We start from the raw sequence: 25,915 nt of genomic DNA on the forward strand, positions 1-25,915 counted from the left end.
CCGAACCGGTTCAAGGAACGAAAACGAAAACCGAAAACTAACGGAATTTTACGAGGACAATGGCAATGACAAAAATAGAAAAATACAAAAGATGACATGAGGAAGGATGTTGAAATTGAGGGCATACAGGTAAAGTAACCTAACAATGAAATGACAAAACAACAAAAGTAATAGTTTGATCATGGCCTATGTTGTCCAGTGCTGATTATATAGCCTAGCCTAGTCCTGTGTTGACATGTCCATACATGGCTTTTTTAAAATAAAATAAAAAGTCAATATTCCATTATGACATCTAGTCTGTTAAACCATTAGCCCAAATTGTGCAAAACACCCCAAAATTAGCTGGGTAAGCTAATAAGTTTCCATACATTAACATGCACCTGTATCAACTCCACGTTCAAGCTTGGTCAAATCTGAAACACGTATAAACTAATAGACCACGCAACTCATGAGTGACGGCTTCTACACACAGTTGCATTCGGTCAACGCATGCCAATGGGTGTTCCCGACAGTAGCTATGCAAATGACTTGAAGTATAACCGTAATTTGATTGGTTGGTGCTGTCCGTCGATTGGCTTGATTGGCTGGTGTCGTCTGTCGGTGCAGCAACAGCTGAACTTCTCAACGCGAGCGACGGGAGAAACGTGACGCAACGGACCCACAATTCAGTTCGGCAACGGATGACGTGAGCCCGTGTTAAGTGAATGGGATGCGTCTCCAGCACTGCAACGCACGCAGCTGTGTGTAAAAGCCGTGAGTCTCCAGAAATTAACAGAAAAGAAAAAACTGTCGAAAATAGGCAAAGATTTTGATTTACGATAAAGGTTAATTCACATGGCCTGGTTGAACTTGAATCCCTGTTGAAGACTGTTAAACACACAACATACTCATTAACATGCACTTGCCATTTTTCTATTTGTTAAAAGTATTCTGTTACAAGTATTTATTTTTATTAGGCTACAAGGTCATTTGGTTAATTTTCTAGGCCTATGCCAGGCCTATTCATCTAGACGCCCGCGTGACAGATCCTGTCTGTTCCAATTTTTCTGTGGCCTGCAAGCTGCCTTTAAATCTGGCTGCCATGTATTAGACAAGTGCTATTTTTGAGATATGTGCATCCTATAGGCATTTTTTAGTAAAAGTTGGTTTCTGTGTCATCACTGCTCAAATTCTGATTTGAACACAACTTTGCAGTTCTCTAAACACAAGTCATTATTCACCACTTTAGTTGAGGGGCAACAGACATGATGATGTACCCATCGCACCTAATGCTTTAGTTGATGTTGTTCATACATAAGGTCAACATGAATGAGAGTATCTGAACTCATAACCAAGGGTCCATTTTGGGCCCAGTTCTCTTCACCATCTATATTAATGATATTGTCTCTTCCTTAAATGGTTGTCAAGTCCACCTTTATGCTGATGACACTATTTTGTATTGTATTGCTGACTCTGTTCAACTTTCCATTGATAATCTTTAGCTTTAATTTAATGTTCTTCAAGAAGCTCTCATTAATCTTACTAAATGAAAAGAAAACTAACTATACGCTATTTACTAGAGCAAGGAACATTGAGGTTAATGGTTTGCAAATAACCACTGTAAATGGTTCCAGTATTGATAGAGTTTCTAAGTACAAATATGTTGGTATATGGCTGGATGACAATTACAACATTTAATTACCATATAGCCATCCTAGTAAAAAAAACTGAGACAACAAATTGGTTTCTTCTACAGAAACAAAGCCAACCTCCCTATGGAATGTAGGCAGGGCTTAAAATTCATTTTTCAAAATGCGGGGGAATTACCCCCTTAGGTTATTCATGTAGGGGGGATTTACACAATTTGGGGGGGAGGGGGGGGTCGATTCTGATACCAAGTCAAGAATTGCGATTTCAATACTTCGATACTTTTTTTTTAAAAAGTGTTTGATTTTGGGGCCCCCACCACCCTGACGTCATCAGTAATATATACTGTAGTGGGATCATTCACAACAGTGGACATCCTAGATTCTGCTTGACTCTCTCCACACACACAAACACACACTGAAAATGATAGCTTATGTGATATGTTTCTATCATATATTTTTGAATTCATATAGAGTGTATTTATTTAATAATGCATTTAGCATTTTACTAGTAATTACTAGTAGCTAAACATATTTAGTAATTTGAATGCCTCATATTGACGTTTAACCTATAACACTTAGGCATATCTTTAATGTGGTGTGTAAGTCCAATTGAGTGCACATTGCTGATGAGTAGGTGTAATTGAGTGCCTGTCACTTTAAGAAAATACGTGAGAGTAATTCTATGGAGTAATTAGCCCCCCTTCAACCTGACGGTTTTAGGCTATAGTCGCTAGTGAATAAAAGTTGTGCATAGTGCGTTATGTGTATGCAAATTATTATGTTTTCTATGTCATTAGATACAATAAATGTTCAAAAAACTAACATGTCGAAGACAATCTTTCTGGGATCAAGTGTTGATGTGACCTGAGCTAGCAGGATCGTTACCAAGGAGCTCTTTCCAGATGTAAAAGTTTGCCATGGTAGCGTAGCCTATTTGCGTAAGCGCAAAGTGGTTCTCTCTCTCTCTCTCTCTCTCCGTGTGTGTGTGCGTCTGCATGAGGCTATGTTCAATTCAACTCGCCACTTAATGATTAGGCTATATTAACGTCATCAGACAGGCTGTAAAAGTGTATGCGGGAATTTCTCGCATTATGATGGCTAGAGTTGCGGGACTTGAACAAATTATGCGCAATACCCGCAATCCCGCAGTGAAATTTAAGCCCTGGTAGGAAACAAGTTGTTGAAGCAGTTTTTAATGTCAGTTTTAGACCATGGTGATGTGATTTATAGAAATGCTACTGCTTGCTCACTTAAAGCCCTGGACTCAGTCTACCACTCTGCCCTGAGGTTCATTACGGTGATGGCTATAGCACTCATCATTGTGTCCTCTATGGTAAAGTGGGTTGGTCATCTTTGACTGAAAGGAGACATAACCATTGGTATCTCTTTATTTACAAAGGTATGGTTGGAAAATTACCAGGTTATATTTCAAACATGCTTGTCTGGAATTCTGGTCCCTATCAGACCAGATCAAATGACTGTTTGATGCTTAAGGTTCCTCGTATCCACACTGAGTTAGGAAAGTCGGCCTTTTGTTATGGTGCCCCTACTTCCTGGAATAATCTCCAATGTAACATAAAAATGAACTCTCTACTTTCCTATAATCAATTCAAATCTGTAATCACAAACCTTCCTATGTCAAATTGTACCTGTTTTATGTAAATGTTATTTTATTATTGTTATTATTTTATTATTAATATTTTCTGTATTTTTATTTCCCTTCCTCCTTTATAATGGTATGTAGGTTATCTTATTATTTGTTTTATTTTCCACAATTATTATACTATATCTCTTGTTATTCCATTCTCATTGTGTAATCTCGGCTTCACTGAAAATGAGGACTACCCTCAATGAACCTCTGAGAATAAATAAAGATTGAATGAATAACCATTGTGTTAGTAAAATGATTGAATGTCCTGTGAGTTAATAACTAGATGAATAACTATTAGGGCTGTCAAAATAACTGATTAATTTCGATTAATTAATTTGAGAAAAAATAACTGATTAAAAAAATTAGTGCAGATTAATCGATTCCGTATGACCTTTGACCCAGAGCCGTTCTAGTCATTAAAAATTGGACTGTAAAATGAAGGAGAGAAGAAAACGTGCTGCCTGGATCATTGATTGGAACATTTACTTTTAAAGGGACACCAGGCAACGTTTTCGTGTTAATTACTCATCTTCGTAAGTCGGTATATGGTTAAATGACTCATTACAGGGCGAATGAAGACTTTCTCGCCCGCCCCTACTGCCTGTAGGAAGAATATCCCGCTTGCAAGTTCAGTGTATCGTACCCGGCGACCGAAGCAGTTTCAGTTTCCATCCTGCATCCACAGCACAGAGGGAGGCTAACGAAACGCTAGCGATTGTTGCAAACGTGTGTATAATGGCAGAGCCGGTGAAGAAGCAGCGAAAACCCTTGACGGAAGATGCAAAGAAAAGGAAAAAAAGCTTCAGACCGAGCGAGGGGGAGTTTCGTAGAGAAAAAGCATCAGGCTTGCCTGGTGTCCCTTTAAAAAACGGCCTGATGGTGTTGATAAAAATAAAGTGTTGAAAATAAAGTCCTCTGCAGCAAGGAATTTGCATATCACCAGAGTTCATCAACTCTATAGTCGCACATCAATGCAAAGAAAAAAGTGTTGACATTGAGGGGAGTGTTAATTTATTTTTATTGTGTCCCCTAGGTTATATCTGTGGCCTGAAATGCCTTGTATGTGAAAAAAAAAACCTTCTTCCCAAAGCACTTTATTTCAAATTTATTTCATATATTAGCATAGCATATTAGGTCATATCATAGATTATTATGGCCATTATTTGAACAGTGAAAATATTAATAAAATAGTTTTTGAACTTTAATGTCACTAATGCTGATTATTCAATGATTCATTTGAATTTAAATATTTAAAATACTTTCACAGCAAAAATTATATATGCAATTAATTTAGATTAATTAATCACAGAGTATGTAATTAATTAGATTTTTTTTTTAATCGATTGACAGCCCTAATAACTATATAATAACTATGCTTCAAGAGGCTGGTCCTGGTGCACCTCAAGACCAATTACCACCCTCACTGGACCCCTACCAATTCGCCTACCGTCAGAACAGGAGCACAGAGGATGGAATCTCTACGGCACCCCGGCGCCCTGTCCCTCCTATAAATATGGTTAAAGTCTGTAAAGTTTATTAAATCACAATAAAGAGAACAAAAATTTCAGGATGTAGTCAGTATGTCAGAATGATGCTTCAGAAATCGGTGTATATCCATTTAAAAAATCCATTCATTATCCAAACTCATTTACATGACATGCGGTGTGACTTTGATGCTTCTTGCTGACCTCTAATTCTAGGGAGAGACGGTGAATAACCTAATTTTATAAAACGGTGGCATGTTCCTTTAAGTAGACACACATCACACTCCTCAACCACAAACAGCCCCCTTCGTTTCTTGGTACTGTTTGTACCTGTTAGTTATCAAGAAATGCAACAAACACACATGCACACACACACACACACCACCTCTCTTTCACACTCACACACACACACACACACACACTTCACCTCAACCGAAGTGTGATTCTTTGTGGGTTTGATGGATGTGTGAAGGATTGCCAAAGTGGCTCTGGCCAAAAAACTCAAACACATGCTTCAGCATTAACTGTGTAGGAGTCCGGTCTGAATGCTATAGTAGCATCATCCACAATTAGTTGTGATGATTTTGTACCCAAGATTGTATTTTATCGGTGAGCTAATTATGATAAATTAAACTTTCAGGTTACATCGCAAACACGGTTTCCTGTGTTTGGTTAATATTATTATAGCCTAACATTTACTAGCTGACTAACAAAGGGAGCTTACCACTAGTTTAACACTTCAACCGAGTCATGCCACATCCAGAAGTTCTCTGATGATACTGCAATTGTGGGGTGTATCAGGGACGAACAAGAGGAGGAGTACAGAAGCCTGGTGGAGGACTTTGTGCAATGGTGCAAACTCACCCACCTTCAACTCAACACTTTAAAGACAAAGGAGATGGTGGTGGATTTCCGCAGGTCAAAGCCCGCTCTGCTACCAGTCTCCATTGATGGGGTCAATGTGGAGGTGGTAAACACCTACAAGTATCTGGGCTTACAACTGGACAATAAACTGGACTGGTCAGCCAATACTGAAGCACTCTACAAGAAAGGGCAGAGCAGGCTGTACTTCCTGAGGAGGCTGCGGTCCTTCAATGTCTGCAATAAGCTCCTCAGGATGTTTTACCAGTCTGTTGTTGCCAGCATCCTCTTCTATGCTGTGGTATGCTGGGGAGGATGCTGGGTGACTAGATAGGCTGGTAAGGAAAGCTGGCTCTGTCATGGGAGCCGAACTGGAATGCATTACTTCAATATCAGACAAGGATACAAGGATACAAGGAAGTTTATTGTCACATGCATATAGTTACTGGATGTAAGAAATGCAGTGAAATTATGTCTGGTGTCAACCTATTTGTGCATTTATGGGGGGGGAGGGTTTCTTCCTTACTAAGGAAGAAACCTTGGGCAGATCCACGGCTCAAGGGGCTAACCCAACTGCCAGGGGTCTTGGTGTGTGTTGGGGGGATGACAAGGGAGATGGGATAGTGTGTTGTGTATGTGGGGAGAGGGCAGTGTGCAATATGTCATGAGACAATGTGCTGTGTATTGGGGGCAGTGTGCTGTAAGTATGGTGAAGTGAGTATGGTGACTTACTACTGCAAGCAGAGTACTGTATGTATGATGTATGTGAGTGATGACAGTGAAGATGTGTGTGTGGGCGGGAGGGGAGTGGAGCAGTGACTGTGTGTGTTTGTGTGTGTGTGGGTAGGTGAGGGCAGTGTGCTGTAAGTATGTAGAGGATATGTGTTGGAGAAGATCCTAAAGACAATGTGCTTTGTATGTGTGTGGGGGTGGGGGGGGGGGCAGTGTGCAGCAAGTATGTAGAGGAGGCTTACTGTAGCAGTGTGCTGTATGTATGTAAGGTGATGACAGTGATGATGTAAGTGTGTGTGTTTTTGTGTGTGTGTTGGGGATGGGGGTGGGGGGCAGAAAGGCTAGGCAATCAAGGACATGGGTAGATAGATGGAGGAGAAATCCCTGCCCTGTAATGCTTGATCGTCCTTAAGCACACTATGTTGATATTTGATTTAGTTTGTATTTAGTATTTTAGTATCATGTTTATGTTTTTATATATGTAGGCCTATATTACTTTTTCTGCTGTAAGTGCATGTTGTGTGTGATGTCTGTATGCTACTGAGACCTTGAATTTCCCCTTGGGGATCAATAAAGTATCTATCTATCTATCTATCTATCTATCGTTCAGTGGCTAATAGTCAACGCCGTGTCTCAGTGGCATAAATGTATCGCGCACCAAATTAACCTCAATTGTATTGTTTCTGGGGCTCACTCTGGTCTTGTCGAGGATGTTTTCTGGCATAATCAGTAGGAGGGATGTTGTCTTGACGCTTCAGAAATCGGTGTATATCCATTTAAAGAAACATTGATTATCCAAACTCGTTTACTCGTGTGACTAATCTTTGATGCTTCTGCCGCAAGAAGATTGGTCACTGATACCATAATGTAGCGCAATATGGATAAACTGTGTTGCGCAGGCCGGATTCAACAATATGAAACTAACAATATGAAACTATACACCATTGTAAAAGGACATCTATCTATAAAGCAAGAAGTGTCTGTGTGTCCGGATGTCTGTGGCACGCATATCTCGCTGACCGTTTGTCAGACTGATTTCAAACTTGGCAGGTGTCTTGCTAGGGCATGAGTAAGTGCAGTGCCAAATTTGACGTTGTTTTAATAAGAAATGCAAAATATATCGTTAAATATATCGGTAAAAGAAGCACATTGGCTTTCGCCGCTAGCCTCTCCCCCTCCCACACAGCACTGTACTGTAAGCTACCAGTGAGGATAGAAGCAGGGCTTTGGCAGAACTGGATCAGTGTAGGTTACACGGGTAAAAACTTAACATGTCTGATCTCAACAATAAAGTGAACTCTGCGGATTTTGCAACAACACGACAAGACACACAGGTACGCAGTGGCTCTTCAAAATGACGTAAAAAATGATGTGCAATAAACGGACACTTCGAATAGCCCAGGCTACTTTGGACTGTCTTTAAACTTTGAATAAGCAAACAACATTTCCAACTGCAAAGGCTTCTTAAATTGAAACGAGCGATAATGGTCCCGAATTAAAGAACGTCTCAGAATGCCACACATGCAAGGCATAACCAGCGACAAGCAACAAGTGGCAGACAGAGTGTGATGTCACTTATATGAATAGCCCAGGCTACTTTGGACTGTCTTTAGACTTTGAATAAGCAAACGACAGTTCCAACTGCAAGGTCCTAAATTGAAATGAGCGATGATGGTCCCGAATTAAAGAACGTCTCAGAATGCCACACATGCAAAGCATAACCAGCGACAAGCAACGAGTGGCAGACAGAGTGTGATGTCACTTATAGGCCACCAGAGACTGATTTTGAGTCACACCGTTGCAAATTTTATATGATGCATCATTCCACAAAAAGGTTTGTTTTCTCGATCATCAAGTTATTCAATAGGCTAAGCATATAGCCTTGACTCAAAACAGCTGTTAGGATTATGTAATTTTGATTTGTAAAAAATGTCACATGCAGCCATGCTTAAATTCTGCTCACTTCACATTTATTATATTATTATATTATCTGTAGGCCTATTCATTATTGAATGCTTAGGCCTACCTGGAATTATGTTTTTCCCTATCCTATTTTCAAAGCAGGCCTACCTGCAGGCATGTAATTGGGCTACAGGAATAGCATGTTTGAATGGGCACTGCACTAGTAAGGTTAATTTAGAATTGTTTAAGAACGCTATGCTATTTAAAGGTGGATAAAAGCAATTTATAAGTGGATAAACACAATTTAGAGGTGCGTAAACGCTATTTCTGCAATTCAGAAGGTGCGAAAACGCTGTTTATGTGCGTTTAGCCTCCACTACATCCCTGAAGAGCTCTTGTGGACTTCAGGAAGTCAAAACCTAGCACACATCAACGGGACTGAGGAGCATGTCACCAGCTTCAAGTTTCTGGGTGTCTACATCTCTGTGGACCTCTCTTGGACCCTCAACACTTCTACCCTGATCAAGAGGGCTCACCAGCGTCTCTTCTTCCTGAGGAGACTAAAGAAGGTCCACTGTCTCATCAGATCCTAGTGAACTTTTACCGCTGCACCACTGAGAGCATCCTCACCAACTCTGTCAGAGTATGGTTTGTAGGGGTGGGCGATATATATCGTCTGCGATAATATCGTGATTGTTGTTTTAACGATGTGCAAATTGACATTATCGAGTATTTAAATTACTTATGGGGAAAAACACTCGAAATCACGCATTGAAGACTCATACATTCCCAGGATGTATGCGGGAGAAGCCCCTGGCTGCAGCAGAGCAAGTGTCACGTGATCACTAGTGGGTCACAACCTAAAACGTTGTCCCATGCACGCTTAATGTTTATTTTGTGCAGCGAGAGTAGCCTACTTGGGATTTTATGCGGCTACTTCTGTTCAAGTAGCATTGATGAGACAGTCACGTTTTTTCCTACACGGTATTATATGGAGAGAAAACATTAGCCTTTGAGTCAGTTGTAAACAAAGAACTATTCTCATGTAACTCTTTTGTAAATGGACTGAAGTTCGCTTTAAATATCTACGTTTACCGATTATGCTAACCGTTAGCATCTCTATGGGATTTCTCATATACATTAGCCATAAGCTAACACATTAGTTTCTATTCTGTAACTTGGAATGCTAGCCTACATGATTGCTCTTAAACAAAACATAGAAGAAAATAACTGAGATGTACTCTGTTGGTCTGCTTAGTTTTACAGTTTTACAGAGGTTTGAAAGGAACTTTAGCTTCAGACTTTCTCTTGGGAAACTGTTAGGCCTATTCATCTTCTCTAATGTAGCTGAGACCATGTCATTGCCACACACACAAGTGGGGGCAGAATTGGAAATGTGTCAGAGTGACAATGCATTGGTTGATTTGGTTAAAAAGTCACAGGTTAGGTTATTGGTTATTATTGTAATGATGCTATTCATAAATAATGAGCTGTAAAGTAACTCGGACTTTAACAAAAACTATTTTTTAAAGGATATCGACTAATTATCGTTAAAATCACAAAAAATATCGAGATATTATTTTTTGTCCATATCGCCCACCCCTAATGGTATGGCAAATGCTCTGCCTCTGACCAGAAACACTGCAGAGGGTGGTGAAAACTCTCCAACGCATCACTGGTTCCTCACACCCCTCCATCGACATCACATTGCACCTTCCTGCTTTTTTGCACTTCTGGTTAGATGCAAACTGCATTTTGTTGTCTCTGTACTTGTACTCTGCACAATGACAATGAAGTTGAATCTAATCTAAAATAATCTAATCAAATGAAACGTGTGACTGCTGGCCATATTCCCCATTAGGAATCAAGGATATGATGCTAGCTTGTTAGTTAATGGTTGATCGTGATTGGTTCAAAGGAACTCTAATGATTTTAAACTTCAAACAAGTGTCCACCCACCAGGAAGAAGATGTTTGCCAATGAAGCCAGGTCAGACACTTTGCCAAAGAGGAGCGTAAACATAGCCAAGAGTATGGTTCACGAGGCTAGTGACAGTAAGGCTAATTAGCATAATAATAGTTCTTTTTGCATTTTTTTTTTTTTTTTTATTTACTGCCCGCGGGAGATTTCTGTGATGCACACAAGTGAACAATATTAAAGGGGTGGTTCAGGATTTTGGACATAGGACCTCATTTCCAAGTTAGCAAGTGTGATATTTATCAGTGGAAACCGTTTTCAAAAAGTATAATTCCACCGCTGCTAAGAAACTAGTCCCTCAAAATGTAATGCGATCATTGAAATGCAAGAATAGAATGATAGAAATAAAACTATCAACACAGACATTTACATCAAAAATGTGTTGAAAACGGTCTCCACTGATAAATATCACACTTGCTAACTTGGAAATGAGGTCCTATGTCCAAAATCCTGAACCTTTAATTTATTTACATGATATAATGATTTCTGCCCGAAGAAAGTGCCCCAAATCGCCATTTTGTTTATGCTAGATGGTCAAAAGCTCAAAATTCTGTTTGGGAACAGTAGTTGGATTCAGCAAGTTAATTATGATAAAAAAAAATGCCACACCATAGCCACGAATAGCCCTGGCCTACGCAAAAAAAGGTTACGCCAGAGCCCGCCTACGGATTCCCCATTAGACATTCTCTGGTTACGCCTAGACACCTAGGTAACCTGTGGGGTATACTACGAATCTCGATTAGTGGGTTAGCGAGGTATGTTGCGCTCAAAGCCCGGGTATGCTGTGACATGAAAGTGGATCTGTTTTAGTGTCGCTATATCACCATGGTATCTTATGCTGTCAACCAAACCTGGGGGGTATTCCATCAACCTCGCTAAAGGCCAAACCTGGCTTATTTCGATAAGTCTCGCTAATTTTAGTGAGAATTCCATTCCATTAACGAGGTTAACGTGAATCCCATCTTGGTAACCATGGGAATTTATGCCACAGAACTAACCTGCTTTGTAGCAGGTTAACTTTCAAGATAAATTAAGCTGTGTTGCAAAAAAAAAAACAATCAGTCGGAAAACGAGTCCAAAAAGATGGTTCCGTCAACCTGTGCTCTCGTCACCTGTAGCCTACAACTTCAAAAATAGAAGTAGGCCTATAGAAATGTTTTTTTTTTCGACAGTGCACCAAGCATGGATTTACACATTCACTATTCACTCCAAAGAATGTATGAAGATTATACGATTAAAAATGTTTTAACTTCACATGCATGTGGTTCTAGGAATCGTGCTACTCTGCGTCACTTACGTTCAGTGGTGGTGTAACGTGCAGCGAGACGGCATAGGAAAGGATTTACATTCTTGCGTGTTCGCAGGTTCGCTTCCCATACAAAGTATTAATGCTACATTGTTTATCACCTTGATGATTTTTTTTCACCTTGACATTTATAGTTATAATCTTTGATGAAAGACATATGTCTACTCATCTTCCCCTGGGGATCAATAAAGTATCTATCTATCTATCTATCTACTGCTGATAAAGGGTCATGCACATTTGGTAGGCTGTTCAGTGACAGCTTTGCCAGTGGGCTATATTAGGCTATATCTAATGCAAGCCAAAGGATCATTATTCTGTAGCCTAGGCAGCTAATAATTAAAACTGCTTCATGTGTCGACGATTGTTCATGAATGTCAAATCAACTGTGTGCTACACAGATATAGGCATAACTTGAATCGAAAGCCATTGCATTTCAGATCATTTTATTTCAAACACTTTGGGACTTATGGAGACAATAGGCTATTATGTTGATATTAATTTATTTTATGACCACCTACACCTAGACAATAATTTGGAGTGAACTCTTTTAATATAAGAACGTAGGCTATAGATAGTTTTGAATGCCAAAGTTCTTTTTGAGTTTATTTATTCATTCACTCGTTTTGTTCAAGCATAGACTGTATAGTCTATGTGTTCAAGAGTGAAGCCAATCAAACTCACAATTGATTTCAAACCATTAGCATTGTTGTTTTAAATGTATGCTTTCATTATTCTCCAATTTATGTAGGCAATCTATTTTTTTCTCTCGAAGTTAAATTTGATGACTTTCGATGAAAATCCTGTAGATGGCGCTTGCCTATCGAACAGAAATCGTTTAGTATTGTCTTAATTTTACAACATATATCGTCTTTTCGTCAATCTTACGTTTTGGTCTACTTTTCTACCTTGTGCACGAGCAGAGATGAAGCTGAACTAAACCTCGCTTGAATAAACGAGGCCAAGATGCCGCTAACTTGAGTTAATGGAACGGCTTCAGCCCCAAGTCTACGCTAGTTCAAGCCAGGCTATTTCTGTTAAGCGCCGCCTTCATTAGCGAGGTTGATGGAATACCTGTGGAATACCATATTGTTCTAAAAAGCCTTTCAAACGTGTTAATGACGTCACTCATTAGCACAATGCTAGCGTGCTATGGGCAACAACGACCCAACCTGTAAGAAAACATAAGGACATAAGTACTCGTTAATTCAAATTTTGACCTATAACCCATGTTGAAGTTATACAAACTACAATCAAATCTGAGATTTGTCAACGACAATCAGGTGAAAGAGACAAATCTAGCCGTCTAGCTCCATTGACTCCCATTCATTCTGCACTCATGCTGCACAGTCCCGCCCACAGCCGATGCCGGATGTAAAAATTCAATGCAATTTCTCCATTGACAATTGCGGTATAAGCCATAAAAACTTAACTGCACGTGGTAGACTTAAAACCAGCTACAGCTGTACTAAGCGATTGTAGATGCTCCTATAGACACCAAGAGTTCATGGGGCACTAACCTTGTTTTGAGATAAATGCCTTTTATTCGCGATCTCTTGGATAAGTACTTCATTACCCACAATCCTGCCTCTGATTGGTGGAAAGGCCGTTATGGTCATAGTTTGAAACTTTCTCAGCAAAAAATATTGACAAAGATGGCGAAAATCTTAATGAGAATAAAAACTTTCTTGACGAATATTGGTACTTGTATCAACAAGGATTGGGGTTTATACATCACATGAACTTAGTCAGGGCCAATACACTATGAAATAGACCACTGTAAATGTTAGTTTAAACACTCAAACTTTTCAGGTAGCCGACAGGCTAACCTTTAGCATTTCCGACATTGTATGTCATTACATAATGCAGCTAACATTAGCCTACATGCTGCAACACAGGTATGAAATATATTATGTTTTAGTGAGTGTCCAAAGGGGTGAAAGCCACTTTAAATCGGGTCACATTATTGACTGTTGTGTGTCCGAGAGTCAGTTTGTGGGTTTTGTAAGGGCCAGCATGAGGGACAAGACCTACAAAGTTGTGGGGAGTTAAGCAGGGACGTTGGTAACGATAATAAATGCTTCTAGCAGTGCTAGTTAACATTAGCTAGGCTACTGTAGCCTTCATACTGTATTATTCATATCAATCATTAACCTAGGAATACTTCTTCGTGCATTTAATGAACATTTTGTGTAATAATTCACGGCAAATTAATAAACTGAATATGGTGGTCCAAGAGCAGACCATGCACCAGTCCATGCATCAGCCCGACTGAGCAGTGATGACAGCATAGGATGAGTCAGGTAATGTCGAAGCACTGCCGTTAAGGCCATCCTTAAAAATATTTTTGTTTGCAGTAACAGCCAAAAAAAAATAAAAATGGGTCGGTAGGTAGGTCAATATTTTTTTTTCAAGATTCAAAGTAAAAAAAAAAGTTCAATTTTGGTCATGGTGATTACGTAGGAATGAATTTACACAAATGTGCATATCGTGACGTAACTGACTGGGTCTTCAACCCGTGCCTTCAGGCGCACCATTGCAAACATCATTCTGATGCAGGTTATATAGACCAGCCTTTCTCAAACTTCTTTGACCTGAGGCCCGGTCATGGCAGACTTTTGGGTCATAGGGCTCATCTACATGTACCCAGAAAGAAGGCTACAATAGCTCTTGGCCACGTTATATTGAAATTTGACTATACAATACTCAATGCTATACAGTGTATTATACAGTCTCTGCTCTGTTTCTAAGGAAGTTCCAAAACAACGTCGTTCTATTAAGTTTAGTTAAATAAATAAATAGCCTTCCAACAGGTTGAAGCGGAGCTTTGATACCAACGTTATCGATTAGTTTCAGTTTCTCTCGGCGCAGACGCCGCATTGAATGAATGCTCATACCACCACTTAATTGTAGGGCTCCATGTTTAATGACATCGATAGCAGAAACGTTTGTTTTCTTTTTTCGTCGATCCGCGGTTTCTTGATCAACTGCGCAAAGAAAAGGAAAAGAGCTTCAGACCGAGCGAGGGGGAGTTTCGTAGAGAAAAAGCATCAGGCTTGCCTGGTGTCCCTTTAACGTTAACCACTTTCACACACACACGATATAAAATACACAATGATAAATATAAAATTCAATATCAAAACACTATTATTTACACGATTACTCCTGAAATAACTGCTATTAACTGCACATTCACTATATAAAAATCACTGGAGGAAAGGGTTTACGTGCTGTCGCCGGTTGGAAATGGTTTAAATGGCAAAATAAATCACGCCGATTTTGCCTATATTATTCAGTGAGGCGCGGTGGTTTATGGAATGAGTAGTTCCTTCGCTCGGAAATGAAAATATGTACACAGTCTTGTACCTTTGACTTTTTTTGGATTTTCTCTTCGTTTTTTCACTCAAAATGATATGTTGTATGCTTATGAGTTATGCCGTAGCTGGTATAAGTATAAGTATATATACTTTTTGATCCCGTGAGGGAAATTTGGTCTCTGCATTTAACCCAATCGGAATTAGTGAAACACAAACAGCACACAGTGAACACACAGTGAGGTGAAGCACACACTAATCCCAGCGCAGTGAGCTGCCTGCTACAATGGCGGCGCTCGGGGAGCAGTGAGGGGTTAGGTGCCTTGCTCAAGGGCACTTCCGCCGCAGCCCACTGGTTGGGGCTCGAACCGGCAACCCTCCGGTTACAAGTCCAGAGTGCTAACCAGTGGGCCACGGCTGCCCAATGCATATTAGCCTAAGACATGCTGTAAAACTCTTTAGATACGGATTTTTCCAAACGTCAATGGGACAAATGAATGGGAATCTTACATCCGGCACCTAATCGCATTTTGGCTGTGGGCGGGACTGTGCAGCTCTATACGGAGTGGCCAGGCTCTCCGTAGACGGGCTCTGGTTATAGCTCAAATCGTGTAGTCTACCGCCCACTGACCAATCAATTGTCTTAGAAACGAAGTTATCTCACGTGTAGGATTCTGTCATAGCCTATACACGAATCCGGTGAAACTACTGGAAGTAAGCGGGCGCCATTACTGAGCTGTTGCTGGGTAGCATTGCGCCAGTGCCTCCTATTGGATTCGTTGTGTCCACTGGGATAACCGCCCGCGATTTACTACTGTATCACTACTTCTTTTATAATGTCGAGTGGGAAAACATGTTCCGTTTTAAATTGTTCCAATAGCAGCAATAAAATTACCATTTGGAACAACAACAAAAATGTAAGATACACAAAATACCCCGGGTCGACTGCCCCTGTCTGGTAGCCTAACGTTACCATACAGTTTGCACAGATAGCAGTTAGCTGTACCTTACCCTTTCCTTTTGAAATGTAGAAATTAGATAAACAATGGTCACAAATGAAAAACATAAATTTGTTTGTTTGATATCCATTCATTTATTTATTGCTACCAAATGGACATATATTTTTATAGTTTCCTCATTAGCTAGCCTAGGTAGCATAGTTATTGCTGACGTTAGAGCTACAGTAGTGAAGTAGATATAATATCAACCTAGTCCCAATTATGTCTTTATTTCCTCGTTCTCTACTCAGCTATTTTCATAAATAATCTGTAAGATCGCTTTTACCTTCATCTGTGACCGGAGGCCACTGTCTAACATCATCAACCCAACAAGCCATACTGCCTGGCTGTAGAGCTAGCTGTCATTGAGGGTGCGTTATCACGGAGGTTTGTTTACATACCAAATTGGATTGGTTGTGTCCACTGGGATAACAGCCCGCGATTTACAACTGTCTCACTACTTCTTTTATAATGTCGAGTGGGAAAACATGCCAAATGGACAGGTATTTGTAGTTTCCTCGTTAGCTAGCCTAGCTAGCATAGTTATTGCTAACGTTAGCTAGCTACAGTAGTTAAGTAGATATAATATCAACGTAGTCCCAATTATGTCTTTATTTCCTCATTCTCTACTCTAAGCTATTTTCATAAATAATCTGTAAAATCGCTTGTACCTTCATCTGTGACCGGCCACTTAACCTAACATCATCAACCCAACAAGCCATACCATAAACTGTATATACAGTCTATGAGCCATACTGCCTGGCTGTAGCTGTCATTGAGGGTGCGTTATCACAGAGGTTTGTTTACATACCAGTAACAGCTCAGTAATGGCGTCGCCACAAGATGACAGCCTCCACAGAATGCTCGTCGAATTCGTGTATATCTTACAGGTGGAGCTCCGCCTCTACTAACATTTTGGATCTCGGATGCGCGTGCATATATCCCACTATAGACGTGCATACCATACAACAACTGATGACAGTTGATTTATTTGATGTTATAGGTTAGACACAAAAAATGACCGCAGTGTAGATTAAGCTATCGCTCATGAATGCGGAAGTAATTGTTTTTAAATAGAGGCGGCTGTGTGTCTCCACGTTTCACGATTGGCCAACGTCATCCCAACACGGAGAACGCGCACAGAAGGGTATTTCACAAAACCTAGATAAGGGATTAAGCTGGGATTTTTAGGTTATCCTGGATGAATTTAGCCTTGACTTGGTTTCACAAAAGAGATGGCACATAAGTTACCATGGGGATTTATTCTCTGCACCTAGCCTGGTCCCGACCAGGCTAACGGCCAAGCTAAGTTAATTCTAATGGTAATTATGTTGTCTTATTGCTTCAGCTAGCTGTCATTCACATCAGACCTCCGTGCTCATTTTTAAGGAGCTTTATTACATTTATAAATTTGCTAAATGTATTTGCTCACAAAACAAAACAGATTGTCTGCATACCATATAGTTATTATTTTAATTGTGATAACCTTATAATTATTAACATAGGCCTAGGTACTTATTGTTTGCTTATTTTGATAGACGTTTGATGAATAGCCTACTGTAGTTGATTGGAAGTGGAGGGGCAAGTTTTCGAAGGTATTTTCAACTATAATATTAAGGTAAATCATACTATGTGCATTCTTTGCAGTGGCAAGCGCTTTCTTAATGATGTTAGCGTGCGAGACAAGGAAGCACTCACACGGGTTAATTTGCATTCAGTTGGTCTACCACGCCTACTTCTGCTGTTTTACAGAAATAGCCATGATTCCCCATTCTAAAAAGGATAACTTTACTTCATTGTTAGTCTATATCAGGGGTCTCAAACTCCCGGCCCGCGCCCGGCCCAATTCCGGCCCGCGGCCTATTTCAAAATAATAACGTAATTCTGCCCTTGAGGGTATTTTTAATTGCGACAAACAACGACACTGATTAAAATAGACGATAGAACCAAGTACGGTAACAAATATCATTTGTACTCTCCTCCACTAGTTGCTAGACATCCAGAGCTTGATTCAAGCCCAAAATCGCTGCACACAGTTTTCAGGAAAGTGTATTACATACAGTGCCTACACGCGAGAAACATGAAGACGTGCATTTGTTTGTAATGACGCGGAAGCGATGCAGGCCATAGTTTTGCACAAATTGAAGCAGAAATAAGCTTACACCAAATGTTGAAAAAGCGTTCACGTGTGATGAAGTCTTGGGTAGGCTATGCTATTCACCTATTCTGATTCTGAAGGAGAATATCTGCCTTTTGGAGATTATTTTATGATCGATCGTCTATTGACAGTGATAGTCACGGTGTGTCTGTGAATGGAGGTGCATCTTTGCGTACGACGGTGTCCACTGGTATGCTTATTTCGACCCTTTGCCCAAAATAGCTCGAGGTGGCAGTGGTAATCGTGATGATAGTGTCCGTAATGGACGTGGTACAGACAGCTCTGAAGAACTAGTCACCCGCGATAGGAACTGATTTGACCAGGCTACTTTATTGTAGACCTATAATAACGGTTTGTGAAACAGGCTAGTAATAGTTTACTATTGTTACATCTTAGGCCTACTGTTTTCCTGTTAATTTGTTATTTGGGTAATATGACAAAAAGAAGGTAAACCTGCTCAAACAGTTCAACATCCAGTATTTACTGAAAGGTTCATAATTTAAGGTGCTTACCATCCAGTGGCAAATTAGATGGGTACATTTACCCTCTTTATAAACTTTTGTTTATACTCAAAGATTGTTACATTTACAGTAGGATCTCTGACCAATTTCAAGCCATGGCCTTTTGAAATTTTGATATGCCAGTTTTACCTAGATGTACCGCATAGCGGTACAAAATATGACCGCCGCTCAGTCCTGTACATCCGTTCCGCGAAAATAAATCACACTTCAATTTGTCTCCATATTTTACTCCATCCCCCACTCTTGAAACTTTTGTGTATGCTTGTTTGGCATGCCTGAGTGTGTGTGTGCGGCTGCACAGAAAGTAGCCTATAGGTATACTGGTGCTGAAAAGGTGAATAGATTGTAGAATAGCCAAAGAAGATGTAGCATTGTTATAAAACCTTTAACATCTCTAAACAATCACAAGTAGGGCAGTTCATCACAGTTCATCCATTGCAACTGGATTGATGAAAGGTCACTTACACCTGTAGGCTACATTGTATTTGGGAAAAGCAAAAGGTATCAGCATAATGTTATTTATTTATTTATTTATTTATTTTTAATGTATTTTTAAACAAAAACATCTCTGTCAGTTCCATGCCGTTTTCAACAGCTATCAAAACAAAGGTCATTTTGGATGGATGGATTTTTTGTGAATGTTTCTTCTTCTACATAAGATTTTAGTCATCTTTAGTTCATGTAATACTTTATTGTCAATGCACAAATTAAGTAACAGTAGTCTGAAACGTTATTGTTAATGCACAAATTAAGTAACAGTAGCCTAGTCTGAAACGAAATGCTGTTTTACATCTAACCAGTGGTGCAAATAACTGACATGTCCAAATGGGCCTTGATGAAATCGTCGCTAGACTGTTCATACACATTTTAACGGGCCAAAGTTGAAGAGCTTTTGTCCATTATTGTTAGTGCAAATATAGGCTGATTCATGTTCCCTTGCATTGTTTAACTGAGGTCCATGGCTAGTCTGGCTTTCATCAGACCAAGCTCAATCTTTTAAGAAATCAAAAATAAATAGCGGGCAGATCAGGCTGGGTTCACCCAGCCTAGTCCATAGGCACCGATATTGTTTAATTTTCCGATTGAGATATACACGCTCTGGCTATTCTAAATGCAAAAATGCATCAGGGAGTTATGACAAAACAGTAACTAACAAACTAGATCCTAATAGAAAGCTGTTAGCTTCCCCTAAGCTACAGGTAGGATTATAAGGTAGGCCTATTTACAACATAAATTGTCAATAGGCTATGCTGGCGACACAAATAAAATCTCCAATGGCTTACGCCTTACAGTATCAAAGCGGACTTAAACTGTCATATCGTGGAGAAAAGTTGTAATAACATTCACGCAGCTCTATGAGTCAAGGAAAGCGAATGAAGTAGCCACTTCTAAATGGGACCCACTACACAGTAGCTTAAGGTGTTTTGCTAAAGCAGCCATAATGAAATGAAGGTGTCATTGTTTGATACTTCACACACACGTGCTTTTTTAATTTCACAGACTACAACTACCAAGCTGTAATCAAAGCACATAGATTCCCCTCTCACACCCTGCACGCACTTAAAACAAAAATAAACAGGCGTCTCAGTCTCAATGATGTATAGGCAAACTGTATCAGACCGTGTAACGTTGGTAAATCTTCCATTGCACAGAATGATTTTTGTAGCACGTGCAATAAATGACAGTCGAAAGATACAAACAGTGCTGCTATACATTTGCTTGGTATAACCGCATTTATAGTTTTCTACAAATGCAATAAATCAAATGCCTCCATCACTCAACCAACGCTAACGGTAACATTACCTAAGTCCTTATTGATATTACAAGATTACCGTACCTGCAGTAAAACCAAGCATGTCCGATAAACATCCTCAGATTTATTTCGCTTCAAGAAGAAATGGGAATTACACTTCATGTGAACATCGTCCTATCCTTATTAGATGTTCGCTGCGTAAATTACAGTCCTTGTATGAAGGCGTCCATAGTTTTCTAACCCACTTTTAACTTCCAACAAAATTACGCCTCACTGCAACGATCGCCATCTAGTGGACAAACGACTACTTCTCGCCAATACTGAAAATGCAGCCATGATGATGATGATGAATATTTATTTTGGCTTTCTTTTAATCCTACTGAATTTGTAATTATGTATCGGCCGTTCTAATACCGATAGTATGTGGGTGCCTGTGTGTGTGCATGTGTATATGTGTGCACCGCCATTTACAGGCCAATGAGTGATTGGTGGTGGTCCCCGGGGACGAAATGAAATTTTTCCGTAAAAGTCTAGTGCGGCTACATACCCACCAAATTTCATGTGCCCCGGTGGTTCGGTGTCCCGGGTATCAATGACCAAAAATTCAGGGAGTAGATGACGGGAAAAATTCTTAAATTGTGTGCATGTGTGCGTGTACAAATTTATGTTTATGTGTGTGGGTGTGTGTGTGTGTGTGTATGTGCGTGCTTGTGTGTTTGCCTGCGTGTGTGTGTGTTTGTGCATGTGCATGCATGCGTATATGTCTACTGTGTGAGTATGTGTCATACATTATGATTACTGTAAATGTATGTGTGTGCGTGTGTATCTGTTTATGCACATGTGTGCACATGGAATGGGTTAACATGACCCCTGGAGGCAAAAATTGGTCATCCTAGGCCCTACAGTTCTCAAGATATTCACAGAGAACTGTGTCTGCCCTACCCTCCTTTCGGGGGGTCCAGTCCAGCGGGGGCTACAGATCAAAACGAAGAATGACGGTTCCATGCTATCCATGTGGGGGTACATGCCCACCAAGTTTTGTGTACCCCGGTCTTTCAGTGTCCCGGGAATCCTTGTTGGTGTACGTCACTAAATGTACACATAAATTATTTTATTGTAAGGCCCCCCATGAACGAAAGTACACAAAACTTGGCATGCATTTGGAGGGTGTCATAATGATCCTACACTTTTAATTTCGTGCAGTTTTGACCTTGTCAGCCAGAGATATTGTGATGAAAACACCTAATTTTTTGCTTTTTAATTTTTAACTAGGTGGCGCTATACATGAAATAAGTGGTAATGGGATGGGTTGACATGCCCCTTAAGACCAACATGCATAAAAAGGTGGACCTCCTAGGCCCTACGGTTCTCGAGATATTCACAGAAAACTGTCTCCGGCCACCTACAGGCCAGTTGGTGTATAGTAACATAAATTAATTTATTGTGTGGCCCCCCATGAACGAAAGTACACAAAACTTGGCGTGCATACAGAGGGTGTCATAATGATCCTACTCTTCCAATTTCGTGCAGTTTTGACTATGTTAGGTCACAGATACCTTCAATTACAACACCTCATTTTTACTTTTTTGTGTTTAACTAGGTGGCGCTATACATGAAATGAGTGGTTATGGAATAGGTTGACATGGCCCCTTGAGATCAACATACAAAAAAAAATGGTCCTCCTAAACCCTACGGTTTTCGAGATATTCACAGAAAACTGTGTCTGCCCTACCCTCCTTTCGGGGGGTCCAGTCCAGCGGGGGGGCTACAGATCAAAACGAAAAACAATGGTTCCATGCTATCCATGTGGGGTTACATGCCCACCAAGTTTCGTGTACCCCGGTCTTTCAGTGTCCCGGGAATCATTGACGGAAATTTGGGCATGCGAAAAAAAAAATGAAAAAATGTGAAAAAATGACTAAACCTATATGACCGCCGCTTCGCTGCGCGGCGGTCATAATAAGTTACGAGAGGAAAATATTTTTATTTGGTGTGAAACACACACATACCTGTTTTTATGCTTTTTTGTTTCTTTTCATAATTTGTATTTATATTTATTTTATCATTATTTTATAGCACAGGTGTCTAAAATAGATAAAAAGACTTGTACTTTCTGTTTGCAGTTTTGTATTTGAAAATAACAAAATACAAAAAAAAACATTGCATTTTAGGAAATAACCATTCTTTTTTGTATTATTCTTTAACACTGACGCGGCCCTCCAATCATATGACGTTGGCAGAAGTGGCCCCCAGCTCATTTGAGTTTGAGACCCCTGGTCTATATCAAAAGCGGTTGTTCACTTTGTGTGAATGACGCTATTTTCCGCGTCTTTTTTATTCCAACCGTGGGCACTTTGGAGCAGAAACGAGAACGCGCACACATCCTGAATTACATACACCTGGCTTGACATAGTCGCTCCTACTCATCCTGGATTGGCATTAGTGAAACGAGTTGAGCTAGGATGACCAGACAACGCTATGTCAAACCTCGCTTTATCACTTATCTTGGATGTCTTAATTCTGCCTTTGTGAAATACCCCTCTGGTCTGAGCTGAAAGCCTAGTTTGATCAATATATCACATAACTGCTATCGTAGTATCACTTAACATATACCCCTGAGTCAAGGCTTTATCAAGCCTCGATAGACTATGTCTACATAGCCTATGTCTAACATGCTTCGTAGTATACCCCACTGATCACTACTACACTTCTCGTGTGAGCACAAGAAAAACATTTTGTGTGCATAAGAGACGATTCGCAGGCTTAACAAACAAATTGTGCAAAACAACCTGCTATTTCTTAGTTTTCAGGGCTTACGGGCTCATTTATCGATAGTTGTTCCAATGACACCGAGTTAAACATAGGCTAGGCTACTCTCGAAACTACAGTTGCTTAGCCTGGGCTATCGCAGTTTAGGCATGCCACCACCACACCTGCCCAAAGATTTAACAGCAAAACTCTCACTGATCTCCACACCGCCAATCAGTCACTCTCAACAATTCTTACCCAGCTCCCTTTGCCGCAGGGAAAATCCCTCAGGCACAAACTCTTCATTTCATTCTCAATGACTGTTGATAAGGCGGGTTTCATTGTCACTGTTCACAAATAAGAAAGAAAAGAAGACGAAGAGAGAGCAGACACCGGAGAGGGTTCTTTCCAGTGGGGTTGCCCACTCGCGAATTTTTTTACCCTGCAAAAAAGATTTTTGCTGCCCACTCCGTTCGCCCATCAGTCACTTCCTAGGTTACATTCTCCTGGGTTGCCAAGCAACAGATGTACACAAGGCCTACACAGCAGAGGGTTGAACCAGAGCCATATTATAAAGGTAGCCTTTATGGCTCTGGGTTGAACCAAAGATTCTATAGTTAACTAACCGTCTCTGGTTGAACACTTTATAGATCAGTGGGTTGAGTAGGCTAATCAAGAATCTTCTTCTTCGACTTCTTCTTTAGTTTTTTTTCAGATTGCACCGTTAAATCAAGGATCTTTAGCCTACCTAATAATAAATGACTGAGAATAAGAGGAAGAAATCTGCATTTTGTCTGGTCCTCCTCTAAGATAATTAACATTTTAGAAATGTCCAGTTATTTTAATGCTCAATTTTGTCAATTTTGTCACTGAAAGTTTAAAGTCATATGCCTACAGCCTATAAAATAAATAAATAATAAATAATAAGGGATAATGGCTGCCGAGGTGTCCCATTAGCCTATACGGAATTAATGGATGAGGCGGAGGCAAAGAACTTTGTAATATATGATGAAGATCCTGTGAGATCAAAATGTTGCCTTGTTAGAGATAAATAAAGTATATTGTTGAAGTCCACACAGTGTGCAGACCTTCTCCTTCTATATCTCTGACACATTTTGTCTGGCACCTGTAAATATTTTTTTGATGCGCACACCACTTCTCCACAAATATGACTGAGGGGCCTAATTATACATCACATACAGTAACATAACCCTTGTTGATTAAAGGGCCTATCACATTACACGCAGTATGCGCTATGAAATGCATTATTGTCAATGGCTTTTGCGCGCAAGACCTGGTCTGCTGCTTGCGCTGCTCATTTTGCCGCTTTGCCGCTCTTGTGCGTGCGATTGAACTTTGACCGCGACGTGCTGTAAGTCATTGTTATTTTGCGATAAGCCCAGTGGCAAGCAAAACAAAAATCTTTGGGACGTTACCTCAACCAAGAGCAACCTAGCGGCGAGCGCAGCGCATACCGTGTACAATGTGATAGGCCCTTCAGGGGCCCTATTCAGATATCAGGGGTGGAGAACACAGTATCTTCATGCAGAGGTTTGGGTTTAGGTCCGTTCAGTAATCCATCCCTGAACACATAGGCCTACACAAACAGTGACTTTGTAAAGAGAATTAGCCTAATTAAATAGATACGGTAACTAGATGAGTCTTAATACACCTCTTGAAGAGCCTGAAACTATTGCTAGAACGAAGAGCAATAAGTAAATCATTCCACCAACATGGAATCACAGTGATAAAGTGCCTTGAGCCAACTGTGTTGATGGAAGGCCGACACAACAGACGTTCATCAGAGGACTGCAGTGGACAAGAGGGGACATAGAACTGGATCATGGCATTAGGAAAGCAAGGGGGAGGTTCAGTAAATATACAGTAGACCAGAGTGAGGGATATGGATTTAATTCTGGCTGCTAAATGAAGCCATTGAAGCCAGCTGAAAACACACTACGCACCCCAACCCATGGCCTAAAGAATCCAAAGAGGGTCTAACGAAATAGTCGATGTGTGCTTTATCTTTCCATCACCTTAATGACTTCCTAACACTGTATGATATAAAATACAGGTGATATATTTGAGCAGGTAGGCTACCAAATTTAAGACAGCGTGGCACAAAAACTGAAGTAAACAATAACAACTGAACAATTTTGTCTCTCAATATAAGCACTATGAGATCTGTAGAAAGAAAAACAAAACCATGAGCACAATCATTATGACCGCCGCTAGCGAAGCTAGCGAAGCTAGCGAAGCGGTCATATAGGGATTGTCAAAGTTTTGTATTTTCCCGTCATCTACTTCCTGAATTTTTGGTCAACGATACCCGGGACACCGAACCACCGGGACACATGAAATTTGGTGGGTATGTAGCCCCACTAGACTTTTACGGAAAAATTTTGTTTTAGTCCCCGGGTCCACTCCCCGTGCTGGGCCCCCCCCAACCGCAAAAAAAGCAGTTTTTTCTAAATAACTACCTGAACCGTGGCACCGAGGATGAAGAATCTTTTTATGGTATGTTGGTCTCAAGGGCCCACATCAATCTGGCCCATAATCACTCATTTGTGATTTGCACCCCCCTCGTAAAAATGAAAATGCAATATTATTCTGCTTTAATCGCCCCTATCTTCAGTTAAGATGTTCAGAACTGCACCAAATTTTATTTGTATGATTGACCTAGCATTCTCTGGGGGTATGCCAAGTTTCGTAGAATTTCATCCATGGGGGGGGTCTTAAAAAAAATTGATTATGTGTACATTTATTGACTGTACACTCATTGGCCTGTAGATGGCGGTGCACACATATACACATGCACACACACACAGGCACCCACATACTATCGGTATTAGAACGGCCGATACATAATTACAAATTCAGTAGGA

At 40.3% G+C, this 25,915-nt stretch overlaps 1 protein-coding gene across 3 annotated transcripts in view; it reads right to left on the reverse strand.

Moving 5' to 3' along the window:
- LOC125294782 (leucine-rich repeat-containing protein 43-like) overlaps positions 1-23,531 on the reverse strand; it is an 84,574-nt gene extending 61,043 nt beyond the window's left edge. For all 3 annotated transcript variants that reach the window (XR_007193561.1, XR_007193560.1, XM_048243778.1), the window contains exon 1: positions 23,289-23,531. Coding sequence is in view for 1 of the 3 variants with exons in the window: in XM_048243778.1 (XP_048099735.1) it covers positions 23,289-23,372 (84 nt within the window). In the remaining 2 variants the exon portion in view is untranslated. The remainder of the gene's footprint in view (positions 1-23,288) is intronic.
- Between the last annotated feature and the right edge of the window lie 2,384 nt (positions 23,532-25,915).

Source organism: Alosa alosa, chromosome 5 (assembly GCF_017589495.1).
Source record: "Alosa alosa isolate M-15738 ecotype Scorff River chromosome 5, AALO_Geno_1.1, whole genome shotgun sequence".
Taxonomy (NCBI): Eukaryota; Metazoa; Chordata; class Actinopteri; order Clupeiformes; family Clupeidae; genus Alosa; species Alosa alosa.